Source organism: Rhinolophus ferrumequinum, chromosome 13 (genome assembly GCF_004115265.2).
Source record: "Rhinolophus ferrumequinum isolate MPI-CBG mRhiFer1 chromosome 13, mRhiFer1_v1.p, whole genome shotgun sequence".
In the NCBI taxonomy this organism is placed as follows: Eukaryota; Metazoa; Chordata; class Mammalia; order Chiroptera; family Rhinolophidae; genus Rhinolophus; species Rhinolophus ferrumequinum.
Genome location: NC_046296.1, coordinates 49515668 through 49534396, shown reverse-complemented (window position 1 = coordinate 49534396; position 18729 = coordinate 49515668). Strand labels below are relative to the sequence as shown.

Below are 18729 nucleotides of genomic sequence, written 5' to 3'. Positions count from 1 at the left end.
AACTGCCTAAATTCAAACTCTAGCTTGCTCATAGCTGTGAGACCTTAAACAAGCCATTTAACCTCTCTGTGTTTCTGTTTTTACAGTTTACAAGTACAAACCTAAGCAGGGCAAGTAATGATAAAGTTATTATCTTTATTTAACACTTGGTGAAACAATCTCAGAATATGTGACTTGCCCAACTTCACAGATAGAGGTGATAAATGAAGCCACAGTGACTCAAAATCTGATATTCATTTAGACTTTAATACCCGGGTATTTTCCACTTTATTATATATATATTGCCTCCCAAACATCAGACAAAAATGCCGTATTTGTCATTCTAAAATGCAATGAATATATAGAATATATAAATAAAACTTTGCATATGAATAACCAGGCTTAAGTTGTAGTTTGAATAATCCATGAAGATTTCTTGGAGGAAGTCCGCAGGAATGTGGGAAAGCAATTAACTTTCATAACCTTTAATGAGCACCTACTATACTCATATGTCAGATGCTATTCTACACATTTTACAAATGATTATTCTCACAACAGCACTTTGATTAGGTTTTAAGGAAAAGGAAACGAGGCATTCCAAGATAATATGATCCCAAAATATACAGAATATAATATTTTGATTGCACAGCAGGAATCTACATATGATAAAATGACATAGAACTAAACACACATCATGTAAATGTCAAATCCCTGCTTTTGATATTGTACTAAAATTATGTAATATGTAACTGTTGGGGGAAACTGGGTAAATTGGACTTCTCTGTTTTATATTCAAGAAGTACTGGATTCTAGGGAATGTCCTTCAATCTAGGTCTGTCCAATGTTTTTCTCATAGGGGTTATGGGTTTGGGGGAAGCAGACCACAGACGTCTGTCCTATATTTGCAGATAACTTTGAGTCTAGTAATTATTTCGAAAATAAAAGTTGAAAAAAACTGCAGTTATTTTCTAAAGGGGGATGATTAATAAATTTGCTTGACTGGAGTCCCCTCAACACCTGTACACACCTATTAACAATTCACATAACTCGAGTTCTTCGGAACGGATAAACTAGATTTTTTATATGCTTCCAGCACCTCATATCTGGCACTTTTGTTCAACAAAGATTCGGGGATTGGGGTGGGGGAGTTGTAATAGGCACAGGTTTGGGGAAGTCGTTCGGTTTCTCCAAATCCAGACTAGAAGTTTTTCGGACTGTTTATTCTCAGATTAGAGTCGTGACCCAGACCTTGAGGTCTCCTTCTGGCCACCGCCGAACAGCGTCTCCGCACGTGTTGGGAACCGTTCGGGCGCAGATGGAACTGCAGCAAAGGTCCTCTGGGCATCTCAGACAGGTAGCGCTGACCGGAGACCCTCCAAGCCGAAATACAAGGGAGCCCAACCTCCCCCGGTCTGGAGCCCAGGTGCGGGGCGGAGCCCTGGCAGCGACCACTCCCTGGGCTCGGAGAAAGAAACTGGGACGTTGCGGACGCAGAGCTGGCCCGACCGGTGGCGCGTGGCACGCGCGAGCCCTTCCGCGCATGCTCCACTCGTCTGTCTCGTGCCCCCGCCCCGTCTCTTTCGCTCTCGCTCCCCCTCCTCCGCCAGCGTCCTCCGAGTTTGGCCCGTCTGGGCGCTGGGCCGACGTCCCGCGTGCGTGCCGGCGCCTGACTTCACTTCCGGTTAACGCGCTCCGCTTGCCCCCTGGCCCCGGATGGTGACTGGCGCTGGTGTTGCACCTCCCGGGACTGTCACTGAGCCGCTTCCCAGTGTGATTGTGCTGAGCGCAGGCCGGAAGATGGCGGCTGCGGCTGCGGCGGCCTCGGGCTCGGGCTGTTCCTCAGCGGCGGGGGCGGGGGCGGGAGCGGCCGGGGTCTCGGAGTGGTTGGTGCTCCGGGACGGTTGCATGCGCTGCGACGCCGACGGTCTGCACAGCCTCTCCTACCACCCGGCGCTAAACGCCATCCTGGCCGTCACCAGTCGCGGGACCATCAAAGTCATCGACGGCACCTCGGGGGCCACCCTGCAGGCCTCGGCGCTCAGCGGTGAGTATGCGGCACGCCGGGCGGGGACCGGGCCCGCCGCGGGAGGAGCCGGGCCGGCAGGTTACCAGGGAAGGAAGCCGCCCTGCCCCGGGGCTGGGCCTTCGGAAGAGGGGAAGCGGCGTGATGGGAGCGGGGAGGAGGGAGGGCAGGGCAGGGCTGGGGGCTAAGGCCTGCCTGTGAAGGGAGGCCCAGAAACTGATGGAGGAGGACCGTAGGACTTGGCTTTTTCAGCGGCTGCAGCTGGGAAGGAAAGACTGGCAAGTGGGCAGTGTTGGGAGTTGCCTTTCGGGCCTTGAGCGTCCGGTGTAGGTTGGTCCTCTAGGAGAGGAGGAGGCCTCGGAGCTCGGCCACGGAGAAAGCCAGGCCCCTGGGTAGGTCCTGGAAGAGGTGTCTGTACTGCCTTCCGCTGGATCAGAGAGCAAAAGGGTCAAAGGGTTGGTCCCGAGTGAGAGGCTGGTGGCCCGAGACGAGCGTCCCAGCCGACATCCAAGCCCTCCCCTCTTGTGGATCCTCGGCTGTTCCTAGGACCCGCAGGTGCTAGGATGTTCCGCGGGCTTCGCTCCCGGGGTGGGGGTGGGGGTGGAGGTGGGGGGTGGGGTGGCCTGGAGTGGGGGGTGGGTAGGGAAGTAGGCGGGCTAGCTGCCTGAACTGCTCCCGTCGACGACTTTAGGACTTTGGCGGACTTCATGGAAGGCTAGACCTTGTCCTCTAGCTCAGGGCTTCCAATTTCTATTCCCCCTTCATCCCCAGTGACGACGAACTCGGGACCTGCGGTGGATGAAATGTAGATTCCTTTGGGTTCGTAATGAGGTGAAACTTAAGGCCTTCTCTACTTGTTTTGCCACAATAAGCCGCAAGTTGGGGTTCGGAAGTATATCTGAGTCTCACCGAGGAAGTAGAGCAGTTCTGGGTGGTGTCCACTTGGTCCAGGGACGCGACTTTTAGTATGCGTGAAGTGAGCGCTCAGCGGACTGGACTGGAGTGTTTTGGCATTGCCCTGGCCAAGTTACATTTGGCTGAGATGACCTGTCATTTGCGGTTTAATGAGGAGTGGCTTAATTTAGATTTTATAAACTGAGATTGAAAAGTGAGTATGTGAGTGAGTAACTCACGCACAGATTTATAATGGATACTACTGTCTGCATTTAGTCAAGTGGAAGTAGTTATGTGGTCTAACAATTCACTTGTATTTTAACATAGACAAGTAAGGAAAGGTGATTATTTTAGTTTATTGTGAGTAATAAGGCACTTAAGTAAATGGCAATTTAGGGATACAAAGATAAAATAAGGGAATTAATTTTTATTGATGTGAGAGTTGTGAAAGAAATAGATTTTGTGTAGCTATAGAATATAAATCTGGAACATATCTAAGATAAGTCTAAGAGAACATTTTGGGTTGTGGGCTTGTAAATTTTTTTTTCGTGACTTGAGTGAAGGATAGGAGGGGTGTCCCAGAAGTAGCAAGGAGCAGTTACTGCAGCGTGGACATAACAGCTTGTATGAGAGGGAGATACTCATTAGTAATCGAATATCTTCTTAAACTCACTTAAAATTATTTCACATAAAAAGGTATAAAGAATTACTATGATAATGTATTCCCGAATCAGTTTAAGAAATAAAACACTACAAAGATTTGAAGCCTCCTTTGTGTTCTTCTGGATTACATTCCTCCAACCCTCCCTCTCCCATGATCATTATCTTTAATTTAGTTTTATCATTTCCATACGTGTCTTTATGTTTTCTAGTATATACTTGTATCTTTAAACAATGTCTAACACTGTCTTTCATGATTTTAAACTTTGAATAAGTGGTATAGTATATGTATTTGGATTTCTATAAAAAGCCACATTAACAAAAGTTTAAAAATGTTTTCAGGAGAAAGAGGAGTCTCATGGGGTGTTTTTATACCTGGAGGCCATGTTTGAGAAAAATGATGTATGCTCGAATTTGTTACAAATGGTTGGGAAAATTGGACGTATATGTATATGCTTGTTTATAAAAGAAAAAAAAGTAGTCACTTTAATGGTAGATTACCAAAGGGGAGAGTGTTAGGTGCTTAATATAAGTATAAATAAAGGTAGATGCATAAAACCTAGCCGTGATTTGTGATCACTTAGTTGGGATTTGTTGCGGCATTTGTTAATTAGAAAAGTACGGGATTGGATACAATTGCTGATGCCCATGTCATTGAGGATTGAATGTGATTAAAAATACATGGAAGAGTTAATGGCAAGCAAAATAAAAAGATTACAGGAGAAGTTTGAAAGTAACAGTGGGCAAATTCTGAAATGTTTTCATATATGAGAAGTGCAGTTTATTAATAATGATTACCAAACATTGTATAGGGACATGTATATGTCATCTATTCAGATGATTGTGTAGGGAGTGCTGCATTTTATATTTTGTTTGGATTATGTAAGTATTTGGTAGGTTTGCTTGTAATGATTAATAGAGGGTGAGAGTCCTATAAATAGAATGGGGAGAAGGTGCCAGTAGTGACCGTGGTCCTAACATGACCCCTCTTTCCAGTTAATGGACAATGAGCCACCTTCTTTTCTACCCCAGAGGAAAGATGTCTTTGTTTGAGGGAATAAAGAGTGGTGTAACCAGAACCATAGAGTTTTATTGGGTGATAGAGTAGGGTGTTAGATGGATGGATTCAGTTATGGGTAGCCTGTTAGTGTAGATTGAAAATTAAAGGATGGGAACAGAACTTGTATGTATGTGTATTCAATTGGGTGGCAAAAATGGTGAATTTTTAACTATGTCTACTAGTATATATCTTACTTTATCTGTATGTGACATAAAATGTTTTTAAATACACTTACATTAGATTAAGGAGCGATATATTTGTATATATGTAGGTTAGGCAAGACTTTTTACTCTGTTAGTGTTCAAGTGTTAAGAATTCTGAGTCCTTACGCTGATTCCTTGGTCTGGAATTAGGTGACCTCCCTGATCTGGCCTCTACCAGTTTCTAGTCATGTTTCCCTGTTTTGTTTTGTGAAACTGGTTCATTTAATTTCCTTTCCCAACTCTAGTACTTTCATTCTTTCTTGGAATGCACCAAGTGCCTCCAGACAATTAGACAAATCTTACCTATTTTTCAAAACCTAGATCAGATACTAACTTCTGATTCTTTTGGTCTGATGTGATCCACTGAAAACCTAAACACGTGTTGTCCTATTAATGTCTATTTTAGGTTAGTAATTTGGCAACTTAATGTTTGTGGTATGTTTTCTGTCTTGAACTATTGATGAGGTCTGACAGTTCAGTTTGCGAACTCATCCTAGAAAAAGAGCTACATACCTCATTGCTGAATATCAATACGGTCACCTTGGATGTATACCCCTTAGGAAGCTATGCACTGGCACCAGAGCCTAGTCTACCCTTCAAAGCAATTTTGGAACTTTTTTTCTAGAATGGCCATCAGAGCTGTCGTCATATTACCCTTGATGTTCTGAATGCCATCCACGTCTTCCTTTCAATATTTCCTTTATCTTTGGTTAAAGAAAGAAGTCATTGGGGGGCCAGATCAGGTTTGTAGGGAGGGTGTTCCAATACAGTTATTTGTTTCCTGGCTAAAAACTCTCTCACAGACAGTGCTTGTGAGCTGGTGCATTGTCATGATGCAAGAGCCGTGAATTGTTGGCGAAAATTTCAGGTCGTTTTCGTCTTTTTCATGTAGCCTTTTCAGCACTTCGAAAGAGTAAACTTAGTTAATTGTCCAGTTGATACAAATTCATAATGAATAATCCCTCTGATATCAAAAGAGGTTAGCAACATCGTTTTGACTCTTGATTTGGACTGACGGAACTTTTTTGGTCGTGGAGAATTGGCTGACTTCCATTGTGCACTTTGATGCTTTATTCTGGGGTCGTGCTGGTACACCCATGTTTCCTCAGCAGTGATAACATGGCCCAAAACATCGTCTTGCCTCTCCAAAAGGTCTTGGCAAACTTCAGCTCTCCTTCGCTTTTGTTTTTGTTCATCGGTGAGCTCCTTCGGGACTATCTTTGCATACACCTTTCTCATGCCAAGATTTTCAGTTAAGATTTTCCTGTTTCTTTATTGGTGTTTCCTTGGCCTGCTATGCTTCTCACAGTCAGCCGACAATTCTGACGCACAATTCAACAAATTTTTGTAATGTTTCTGTCAGATCTGTTCTTTACCTGCTGTTCTGACCTCTCTTCATCAGTGACGCGTTCTCTCCCCTCAGAAAAACGTTTAATCCATTTGTACACGGCCGTTGTCTTCATGGCATTATCCCCATAAACTTGGACTAACTGTCCTGATTTCACCTCCACTCTTGCCAAGTATAACAAAGAAATTTAATGTTTGTTCGTTGCTCTAATTCAAGCTCAGACATTCTCACGACGGCACACAAAAACATGCAACAACAATAATGAATGCCACTCAGCAAGACACTGCCACACGGGCGACACGAACACGAGCTGTGAGACACTGATATACCAAGGTTAGGAAACCTTACCGAGCTGTGTAAGTGCATGGTGGCAAGTTCGTGAACTTAATTGTCAGACCCCATAAGTTCCATTTAGCTTCTTGTGAATATTTGATGTGTGTTTAACTATATTTCAAACTCTTTGTGAATGGAACCTTGTCTGCTTGTTAACATCCCTTTCCCAGAGTGCCTAGTACAAAATATTAATAAATATTTTTGACTTGGTGTAAACTAATGAGTATGGTAAATGGATGCTTCCTTACATACTAACTGCTAAATAAAACGTTGTCTTTGGCTTTTTTCTTTCCTTAGATTTTTTTTTTTAAGAGCAGTTTTAGATTCATAGTAAAATTTAGCAGAAAAGACTGAGTTCCTGTATATGCCTTGACCCCATGGGATCATACAACCTCCAGTCACTATAAACATCTCGCACCACAGTCGTATGTTTGTTACAATCAATGAACTTGAATTGACGTATCATTATCACCCAAAGTCCATCGTTTATGTTAGGGTTCACTCTTGGTGGTGTACATTCTATGAGTTCTGATAGTTATATATATGACATGTCATACAGAAGAGTTGCACTGCCCTAAAATTCCTCTGCTTTTTGCCTGTTCACCCCTTTCTCTCTCCTCCCCCCCTGCCAATCACTGATGTTTTTATACTCTCCATAGTTTTGCCTTTTTTAAAACAGTCATAGTTGGAATCACACAGTATGTACCGTTTTTTTCAGGTTGGCTTCTTTCACTTAGTAATATGCATTTAAGTTTCCTCCATGTCTTTTTATGGCTTGATAGCTCACTTCTTTTTAGTATTAAATAATATTCCATTGTCTGGATGTACCACAGTTTTTTTAATCCGTTCACCTACTGAAGGACGTCTTGGTTGCCTCCAGGTTGTGGCAGTTTTGAGTGAAGCTACTATAAACATTTGTTTGCAGGTTTTTGCTTGGACGTAAGTTTTCAGTTCGTTTGTGTAAATATCAAGGAGCACGACTGCTGGATCATATGGTAGGATTATGTTTAGTTTTGTAGGAAATTGTCTTGCAAAGCTGCTGTACTATATTGCATTCCAGCAGCAGTGAATGGAGTTCCTGTTACTCCATATCCTCACCAGCATTTGCTATTGTCGGTGTTTGGATTGTGGCCATTTCAATATGTATGTAGTGCTATCATTGTTTTAACTTGCAGTTCCCTAATACCATGATGTTGAACATCTTTTCATATGCTTATTTGTGGACTTTGGGTTCAAAAAATCTAAATGGCTCTCCATCCACCAGGGACCATATTGTTTCTATTATTAGATATGTCCCTCTTTTTAGCTATTGTTTGTTCATGCAGTTTAGCATAATAATTAGGAAGGAGCCCGTTAGGGATACAGTTGGCTTGGGGTAAGATCCCAGTTTCAGGTGATATTTTTTTTTTCTTTTCTTTTCAATTTAACTCTGTAGCCTTGACTAAATTACTTAACATTTTGGTTCCAGTTTTCCCTTTTGCAAAATGGGGATGATAATTGTACTAATTGTGAAGCTTATGTGTTAATACATACAAAGTGCTCAAAAAATGTTCTTACTTGTAAATCTCTGTAAATACCCTTTTTTACTTAAACCTTTTTGAAATTCTCTGTTAAATTTTTTAACTTAAACCCAAATTTGAATTTTTTAGGAATTTTTTCTGATTTACAACCTTTGACTTCTGTGCAGAAACCATCTAGTTTTTGCTTTGATATTGAAAATTTGTTCAGCATTTTCTTATTTAATTGCTGGTGGCGCTGTTCTTGAAAGAGCTCCCCACTTTTCCTAAAAGTAGTATATTTTGTTTTTTGTTTTTATAAGCCTTTTTGAGAGCATATGGAGAGAGAATCGGCTTTATGTTTTAGATCAGGGGTGTCAAAACTGTGGCCTGCGGGCCAACTGCGGCCCGCAATCCATTGTTAATTGGCCCGCAGCAAATTCCAAAAATATATTTAGTTTACTTAAATAAACCAGGAGAGGCAATAGTACTTCACCTCGAGTGAGTGGCCCGGCTGTTTGTGTATTTTACCGCATATGGCCCTTGGTGAAAAACGTTGAAAAAAGTTTGGACACCCCTGTTTTAGATAGTCCTGAATTTTGAGTTTTAGCTCACTAACTCACTGCCTAAACTTCCTGAATTCAGCGTCGTCATTTGTAGATTAAGATTAATATTTAACAGGGTGATCATGCAGATTAAGTGGTAAACATTTAAAGTGTCTAACACTTCCTGGCATATGTATAATAGGTACACAGTGAATTCAAGTCTCCTGGGTGCTTGGTATCACCATGCTCCTCACTTTTTAAAAAATGTTCACTGACTTAGTGTTTATAGACAGAAGATAGATAGATATCATTCATATGTAGATGGAAATATTAATGTTGGTAACAAATGTTATCTACATTTGGATAAATATCTTTCTGTGTATTGGTGTAGCTAAATGTCAGAGTGAAGTTAAGTCTGTTGTATTATTAGTTCTGTGTGTATACAGATTGTTCATGTAGTACATATGGACAAGTAAATGAAGATATGTGTGTGGGTTAATCAATGGATATTGTAGTATTTTGTGTAAGAGGAAGTCTTGTCTCTTCAGTTTCTGAAGTGGGCTCCAGGTCTTTGTCATAGTGAAAAAGAAGAAACTAAAGCTGTGCTTATTGTTTTTTGGGTAAACACTCTAGTTTTACATTTCTTTATTAATATCTCCCTTTATCCTTTTCCTAGATAGATGTAGGCTTTGATTTGATTTGAGAAGTTTATGCAGTGGTCATAAATGAGAAAATGTCATTGTACTCTACTCCAGTTGCAGTGCAGTTCAGATTAAGTGAATTCTTATTGATTGATTGATTGATATGACAACTTCTTGTTCAGACTTCAAGCTGCCTGATCCAAGAAGACTCGAAATATAGAAAACTAGCTATGTTAGCATGCATAGTCCTCAAATAAATTTTATGAATAAAACTCATCACTTTGTTAGAGGTAGAAAATACTTTTCTTACTACTTCTGAATTGGGCATGCATTAATTTGGATCAAATGCAAAAATCTTTCTGTAGGTGTCTACTTTAGAAATTGTAAATGATTCATATTACTTCCTATTTCCTGACTCACCTTGGTACATGCATCCTTCCTAATCTCAATTATTCTCCTATGAAAATAATAAACACAGTACGAGTTGGGATTTCAGTAGGCCTAGAAGATAGTTGTGTTCTGGATGCATCTGGGTTCTTTGTAAAAACTTAATTCAGTAAATCTCTTTGTGGGCTATGAGCACCTACATTGGCTTTGTTTCAGTAATGCTACATGACGACCTATCCTATGTCAAAGATTTGCTGTTTTTTAGCAAAATATTTTTCTATGATTAGTGAATTTATGTTAAGATTTAAAAAATATTTTGCTGTTTTTAAGACCTTCTGTATTTATCCAAACTTTTACATTTATCTTCTAAAAGTAGTTTTGCTCTGCTAGAAAATTTATCCTAGTCTTTGTTTTAATAGTTCCAGATTTATTAATGAGAGGCAATATAGGAGGTCAGCCTCTGGAACCAAACAGCTTGAGCTTAAGTCTTGGTTCTATTTGATCTTGAAGTTCATCTATAAAATGAGGATAATAGTATCTACCTCATCACGTGACTGTGAGAATTAAAATGAGTTAATATGTGTAAAGCATGTAGAACAGTGCCTGGTATTTAGTGTGCACTCTAGAAGTACTTGTATTTTATTATTTTTTTATTCTGATAGCAGTGGCTATTTGCAAGGTAGCTGAATGTAGTAGATGTTTTTGCTACAGATACTCTATTGAAATTGCAGTATTTTCTTCTAGTTTTCCACGTATGTGGGAATGTGACTAGGTGAAATCTAATAGATATAAGAGCAATAATTTTTGTATTATAGGAGCGGTATAAACTGTAAGTTAATTGATTTTGGACTTGAAATTGTTAAAAGAGCAAGGTGATTTGAAGTGCTGGTTGATAGGTGCTTACACAGTTATTGAATATGTGCTGGGCGTGGCTGTAAAAAATAAAGCAACATTTTGGCCTTTGAGTGCATGCTTGGTAATGTTTTTAAGTAAATCGTTTTAGCATAATGTCATAAGTTCTGTAATATAGATGTGAGGAATGCTGTGTGAGTAGAGGACGGAGTTTCTTCAACCGGAGGGAAATAGAGAAGACTTCTCAAAGGAGGTTGGTTGCCTTTATGATTGGTTTTGAAAGATGAGATAGCGGGAAGGAATGTTATAGGCGTGATCATCTTAAGCCAACATACTTGCTTGTGCAGAGACGTGATTTTTAGAAATATGGTGAATTCAAGGAAGAAGAAGTTTTGGGGAGAGAAGGGTTGGGGTTCAGTCTATGTGTGGGGATGGTTAGAGTTGAAGCTGAGAAATAGGCAAGGACAAGATCATAGTACGTTTTGCTAAGAAGTTTGGACTTGATGTCAATGGGAGGGAGCCATGGTAGGTTATGACGTGATCAAGTTTTTGTTTTTTTATATTGGGGAACACTGTGCTTTTTTAGGACCCATCAGCTTCTGGAAAGTCAAGTCATTGTTCTCAATCTAGTTGTGGAGGGCGCAGCTCACTGGCCCATATGTGGGAATTGAGCCAACGACCTTGCTGTTATGAGCACTGTGTTCTAACCATTGAGCCAACCAGTCGCCCCAAGTTTGTTTTTAGAAAAAGTTGGAGCTAATGCCGAGGTATGAGAAGCGATGAGAGCATTATTAAGTTACTTTGAGTGGTAGGAACACCATATATTTAGTGAATGTGGGGATGAGTGATTGACAATGTGAAAACTATTCATGCTTAGGTTCTTACTTTGAGCATTGAATGGTGTTCAGTAACCCGAATAAGCAATACAGTAGTTCCCCCTTATCCATGGTTTTGCTTTCTGTGGTTTCAGTCACCTGTAGTCAACCATAGTCTGAAAATACTAAATGGAAAATTCCAGAAATCAAGAATTCATCAGTTTTAAAATGTACGGTGTTCTGAGTAGTGTGATGAAACCTCAAGCTGTCCCATTCCACCTCGCCCTGGACAGTAATCCCTGTGCCTAACCTGTCCCATGCTATGTATGCTACCCACCCCCTAGGTGGTAGCCTTCTGTGTTATCAGATCGATTGTCAAGGTATCGCAGTACTTTTCTTAAGGTCACCCTTATTTTTCTTAATAATGGCTCCAAAGCACAAGAGTAGTGATGCTGGCAATTTGAATAGGCCAAAGAGAAGCCATCAAGTGTTTTCTTTAAGTGAAAATTCTCTACTTAAGAAATAATTGAATGCAGAAGTTGCTAAGATCTATGGTAAGAACGAACCTTCTATCTGAAATTGTGAAGAAGGAAAAAAATTTGTGCTAGTTTGCTGAGAGACATCACATGACTTTCATTACAGTGTATCGGTATAATTGTTCTGTTTTATTATTAGTTCTTATTGCTGATTGTTTCTGTGCCTAATTTATAAATTAAACTTCATCATAGGTATGTGCATAGGAAATAAACAGTCTATATAGGGTTAGTTACTATCCTTGGTTTCAGGCATCCCCTCAGGGTCTTCGAATGTATCCCTGGGGATAAAGGGGAGCTACTGTACAAGAAGATGTGGTGAGTAGCTTTTGTTGGAAAAGGCTGGGGAGCAAGAGGGAGATAGTGGTTTTGGTCATGTTAATTTTGAGGTACGTGAAGGACATCCAATCAGAGATGTCCAGAGGCATTTGGAAATTCAGGGTTGAAGCCTGGCTCTGAAGCCAGACTTAGTTCCAGTCTGTGATACAGCACTTTGTAGCTGTGCCCTTTGGCAAGATGCTTCCTTTCTCTCCGCACTTGATAATTAATATCTAACCCATAGGGTTATTGGAAAGATTAAGTAAACTGATAAATAAAGACACTGCTTGAACTACCATAGCACACAATAAACGTTACTTTCTGTATTGGTGTTTTTAATTATATAGCTCACTTCAAGTGTTTGTCATATGTGGGTAATAAGATGAATTTGAAATCTAGCCTTCCCCCCAAATTCTGAAAGAGGTGACACCTCAGCTGAGACTTGAAAGGAAAGGAGTAGTCAGATAAAGGGAAAGCATGAGCAGGAGTAAGGGCGTGAAGTAGGTAATATGACTTGACCTTCCTAGGCGCACATATTTTTAAGTAGTACAGGAACTCCTAGTTTAAGGTAAAAAAAACCGAGGGCCCTATTATAATAGGAGCTACAATTTTAGTATTAGTTAATTGAGAAAATACTGCCAGAGCTACTAACTTTAAATAATTTTTATTTTAGAGTTAGTGTCTTGGAGTATGTAATTTGAAAAATACTATTATACAACACACATACTTTGGGCTTTCCTCCCTGCTGGCTGGCTTAGCTTTGAGATATTTGTGGGAGGAACAAGTCAGTTAACACTCTTCCGTCTGCTGTCCAACTTCAAAAATTTTGTTGCTATCATCTCCCCACTTTTCTTTTTGTCTTTGTGGGTTTGGTTAAGCCCTCTTTGTTTCTTTACTGTCTTTCCAGTGGGAGCTTGGGAGGGAGCACAGGTAAATGTGCCTGTCTTACTGTATCCTTGTTACTTTACTGGAAATCTGTAGTTTGTAACTGTACTTAAGTTGTTGAGTATTTGTTACTCTGTACTTAGGAATGTTGGCTCTAACTGTAGACGGAATATAAACAATAACAGATTTCTGTAATGTAGTATGTAAGAACCTCTCTGATACGCACACTGGACTGCTCATGGTCTTCGGCCTCTGGTGGTGTCTTTGTGTTATGCGTGGTCTCTGGTCCTGCTCCCCTCATAAGAATGCAGGATATGGCGAGGCCAAAAAGGAACACCCACGGAGCCATAGATAGGGGAGTCATACCACTATATTCTCGCTGGCGGCTGGGTTGGAGACACAGGAAGCAGGATCCACACTCCGCAACCTGCCGTCCGCTTCTCTGCCAACCAACTCACTCCCTAGCGTAGCCACGGCAGTTGTATCAGTGACCAGTGGCTAACTGGGAACAGCTGATGGCCAACTAGCCACAGGTGACGGTCATCTACTACCGGAGCCAGCACCTTGCCACGTGAGGCCGAGAGCCTGGAAACTGCTCTCTGGGACTCTGTCCACACACTCTATTCCTCCAGGGTCTCGCCTCACAATCTACGTGACAAGTGTCTTCTGCGAAGGGCCCTGTGCGAGGAGCCTGGAGGTGGATGCAATATCCTGGGCACAGCCAGGTTTCCCGGGCACAGCCAGGGTTTCTCAGGTGCTGGAATAATAGTGGCTCACGGTCAAGGTCCTTACATATTCTCGACAGCAGCCAGTTGAGACACAGAAAGCAAACATCCGTCTGCACCCCAACAACGGGTTTTCCTGCACCACAGTCTTGCTGGTGGCCGGGCAAGACCCAGGAAGCAAACATCCGCCAGTTCCACTGCATGGTGGTGCAGTGGAACCACAGTCAAGCGGTCTATCAAATTAGGGATGGAGTCCATTCCCCATAGTCCACAGTCATTCGCCAGGGCTGTGCACTGGCCCCACAATGTGTGCCCTCTCTGCAGGGCGAGGGCTCCAAGTCCTCTCCACCCTGGGGGTGAGGGACGACCTTGACCTCACCCACATGTTCCACCGAGGATTCAGCAAGCTTTTCGTGCTGGGACACGCATCTGGGCCGCCCCAGCAAGCACTTCCCATCCCACAGGGCCAGAACGACCTTTGCTTTCTCCAGCCTGTGCTGGTTGGAGAACCGTCCACGTCTTCCCACCCCTCCACGGGGGCCCAGCTCATGAGACCAGCGGCCACCAGGTACCACGTTGTGTGGGGGCCACATGTCCTCCTGCCCAGGGCAGACGACTCCGTGACCGGGAGACCTCTCCTTGCTGCGCCAAGTGTCATGCAGGGACTCAGCTCCCGCTCCCCACGCAAGAAAGAAGGATATCGTGAGGCCAAAAAGGAACATCAACGGAGCCATAGATGGGGGAGTCATACCACTCTATTCTCCCTGGCGGCTGAGTTGGAGACTCAGGAAGCAGGAAACCAACCCACCCCCCTAGGCTAGCCACGGCAGTTATACCAGTGGCTAATGGCTAACCGGTAACAGCTGATGGCCAAATAGTCACAGCTGATAGCCATCTACTACCTGAGGCAGCACCTTTCCACGTGAGGCCGAGAGCCTGGAAACTGCTCTCTAGGACTCTGTTCCCACAGTTTGGCAAGATACTTCTCTGACTTACCATCTTTAAATGGGCTAGTAATTCTCGCCCAGACTACCTCATCATCTGATAAGATAATGAATGTAGAAATTCTTTGAATTGTAGCACTTAAAATGTGAGGGATACAAAAAAGTTAAACTTGTCGGGTATAGAAGAGAAGATAATAGAGGTACAAATAATGGTAAGAAGGCAGTATAGAGAGGAGATAACGGATGTACAAATAACAAAAAGCATAAAGTAGTTGTTAGAACTGTTTATGACAACGGCAGTGCTCCAAAAATAGTAGTATGGTCTAGTTTGAGTGTGTTAAATCAGGGATGCATTTTAGAGGAGATAAATGTTATGCTTACTTTTTAGAGGAAATGGTAGCAATGTTAGAGGGAAGGAGGTAGGAACGTTGTCTTTGAGATTTATTGTAGGCAGCAGGAATTTAAATGTTCATCGTTTGTTCCTGTACTTTGATTTGTGGAGTAGGAGAGAGAGCAGTAAGGCTGGGGAGATGGCATTGGGCAGCGGGCCCCGGTTTTGGTTGCTCATTAGAATCCTCAGGGGAGCTTTTAAACAAAGTGTGCAGGCCTCAGTAGTCTGACCTGAGCGGTCTGGACTGCAGCCTAGGCTGGCTTTTTGTTTTTAAAGCGTGCCAGGTGATTCTAATGTGCAGCTAAGTTTAGAGTTCAAACTTTAACTAGGACCTTAGACAAGCAAGTTTATTTGATATGCCTGGGATAAATGAGAAACGGATTTCATTTGAATTTAATAATCACTATTTTGTCTTAAAATTTGTTTGGAAGGAAAATCTCCCAAGTTAGTCTGTCAGCTAATAAAACGTACCTCATTGTATTTTAAGTTGTATTTAGTGAATATATAATGAAATAATGCTTGTAAGAGCAGGGATGTATCAAGGGCTCAATTTCTGTTGCTTTCTATTTTTTCCTTTTCTAGTGTAATTCAGTTTGGGTTGATTTTTTTTTTTTTTTTTTGCAGCCAACTTAGTTCTCTCATACTTTTCCACCAAAATGCCACTACAGTCTAGGACAGTGACCTCATACTGGTGACAGGAGAAGAGGAGGGGAAAAGGGGCTAGGGAGGGTAGAAATAGATGGCTAGGGTTATCTGTACCGATCTCCTAGTTTCATGTTGTATTTAAAAAAAACAAAAACAAAACAAAACCTGAGACTACTACGTTTTACCACATTACAGCTTAGTTTTAATATACTAAAAAGTTTTTCAAAACTGTAGAAAATCATTCATTTATTCAAAACCATTTATTGTTTGTCAAGCACTGGTTATACAGCAGTTAACAGTCCTTGCTTTCCTAGAGCTCGTGGTTTAGTGGGAAGACATAAATTACATATGCACATGCACGCACGCACGCACACAATGTCAGGTGGTGATAAGTACCATAAGAAATTAGAACTGGTGTGAAATGTGGGTAAATTTGTGTCGTGAGGAGGTCTCTCTGAGATGGCACTTGATTGATGAAAGATTCCAATGATGTAAGATAGCAGTAAGGCAGATATCCAGGGGAATTTTCCGTGGGCTTGTCTGTTACTGTAATTTGCAAAGACAGCTGGATGAATTTTCATCATATTTGGATGGAATTTGACTTCGACTGACTTAAAATGTAGGCAGTGTGAGGACAAATTCTCTAACCTTTGGAGAATCTCTTCGATGCTTGGGTTGATGTTGGTTCTCCTGCCTGGAACAGTGCTATGCCTTGCGCTGCATTTCATCCTTTGCTTCTTCAGGGCCTCACCACTGAGCTTTCGTAAACTTGCTTTGCACCAAATTCTATTTCACAGGAATACTCATCTGGCTTTGAATAATATAATGTACTAACAACTTTTGTTAGATGATTTTATTTTTGGTAACTTGAATTATGTATATATATATATTTTAAATTTATGGTTTTATTATAGTAACAAATAGTTGTTACAGTGAGATCTATACACATATAATACAGAATTATATTTAAATTCATATAGAACAATATTTACATTTTTAAGTTACAACTTTTGAAATTAGAAAATGAAGTGCAGCTTGAGTTTTACAACAAAGAAAAGAAAAATACCCAAGACAAAAATAGAGTTGAGAGTAGAAATATAACTGTGTTCTTGATACAACACACGGAAACTCTTTGCCAGAAAGCTACATCTTCTTAATCTGATTGTCCAAATCATTAAAATACGGATGATTCAGTGCCATTTTGCCAGAAATTCCTTTGGCAGGATCATAAACTAACATTTTCGAGAGCAGATCCAAGCCATTTTCATCCAAGTTTTTGACATGGGATGCTAGGCTTCCAGGTTTCCACTTGGGAAATGTATTCTTATAGTCCTGTAAAGATTCCACTTCTGGCCACACTTCATTGTTGGGGGTACCCAAAGCTCTGAAAATTCTGAAGAGTTGATCGATTTCTGAATCCCCATTGAAAAGTGGTTTCTTCGTTGCTAATTCCGCAAATATGGTGCCTATACTCCAAATGTCAACTGGAGTCGAATAGTGAGCTGACCCCAGCAATACTTCTGGAGATCTATACCAAAGTGTTACTACCTCGTGTGTATATACTCTAATAGGTATTCCAAAAGCTCTGGCAAGGCCAAAATCAGCCAGTTTAATTGTTCCTTTGTCATCAATCAGTAGGTTTTGAGGTTTTAAGTCTCTGTGTAGAACTCTTCTAGAGTGACAAAACACAATCCCTTGTAGGATTTGGTACAAATAACTCTTAACAAGTGAAGAATCCATGAACTGACCAGGAGGGATAGAATCCAAATATTTCTTTAGATCAATGGAAAGGAATTCAAAGATGAGATATAACCTGGAATCCTGCATAAGCACATCTTGAAGACTGACTATATTTGGATGACGAAGTTCTTTTAATAGAGAAATTTCCCGAACTGCAGTACTAGGAACCCCTTCCTCTTCACTTTCTAGTCTGATTTTCTTCATGGCTACCACTTGACCTTGTGTCTACCCTTACACACAACTCCATAGGTACCTTCTCCAATTTTCTCTATTTTGGTATAGTTTTCCATAGTTAATCAATAGGTATGGTAGATGCCCGTGGTAAAAGGGGCAGCGGTGGCGTGGTAAAAGGGGTCAGCTTCTCCCTTTCCTTCACTTCTCGGAGCCAGCTTTGAAGCCAAATGCCTAATTATATTTTTAAACACTTTATAAAAACCTAACATTAATTTTGCAACCTCTTTATTGACTTTGACATTTGTTTGTATGACTAGTATGTTATAATAGACTATTTTAAGCATTGAAGTCTCATGTTAGTGGAAATGGAATTGTACAATGTGTTATGTTAGTTTGCAGAGATACTGTATTTCTGATGATAGTTTTGCAAGCTTTATAGCAGTGCACACGGATAGTGTATTGATAGAGTTGACTAGTTCTTAAAGTGGGTATTAGAACTGATAACAGATTTTAAAAAACACACTTCCCTTCCTTTGGAATTTTTTATTTTAAAAGTAACTTACCTTATTAAAGGACACCAGACAGACTAAGGAAAAGAGTACCCAGGATTTCATTACCTAGAGATGGCCATTGTTTGCGTTTGGTGTGTAACAATTTCTTTTTCCTTTTTTCTGTTGTTATATTAAACAATAAAGATAATTAATCTTTATAGAATTTGGATTGTAATGATATGTTAAGAACTACTTTTTCTCCTTTACTTAGTTAATAGTGTATTGTGAATTTCATTATTGTCATTATTCTTTTATAATATTGTCATTATTCTTTTTTAATGTTTTGAAATGAATTTTATTTAATGACCATACAGTAAAATGGCCTATTTTTTTGTGTACTAGTTACACATGCATAGATTCTTGTAATCCCCACCACAGTCAGAATACAGAGCAGTTTAAACACCTGAAAAAGTTCCCCTGTGGTGTCCCTTTGTAGTCATCACCTCCACTAACCCTTGGCAATCATTGATTTCTTCTCCATACTGTTAATTTTATTTTTTCTAGTGTGTCACAGAAATGGAACCCTCTAGTATGTAACTTTTTGATCCTGACTGCTTGCACTTAGCAAAATGCCTTTGAGATTTACT

At 40.9% G+C, this 18729-nt stretch overlaps 2 protein-coding genes across 11 annotated transcripts in view; one reads left to right on the top strand and one right to left on the bottom strand.

The window, feature by feature from the left end:
* Window positions 1-1557: 1557 nt before the first annotated feature.
* The window catches only part of BIRC6 (baculoviral IAP repeat containing 6), a 210029-nt gene continuing 192857 nt past the window's right edge, over window positions 1558-18729 (top strand). For 6 of the 10 annotated variants that reach the window (XM_033125539.1, XM_033125538.1, XM_033125531.1 and 3 more), the window contains exon 1: window positions 1562-2023. In XM_033125539.1, the coding sequence (XP_032981430.1) occupies window positions 1693-2023 (331 nt within the window). In that variant the 5' untranslated portion in view covers window positions 1562-1692. Of the gene's footprint in view, window positions 2024-18729 lie in introns of all 10 variants that reach the window. The other 4 variants (XM_033125534.1, XM_033125533.1, XR_004424875.1 and 1 more) reach the window with 3 other exon arrangements.
* LOC117033399 (cyclin-dependent kinase 1-like) lies at window positions 16758-17707 on the bottom strand. The gene is given in 2 exon segments (XM_033125540.1): window positions 16758-17638; window positions 17641-17707. Coding segments are annotated over 2 exon segments (885 nt in total). The 3' UTR covers window positions 16758-16820.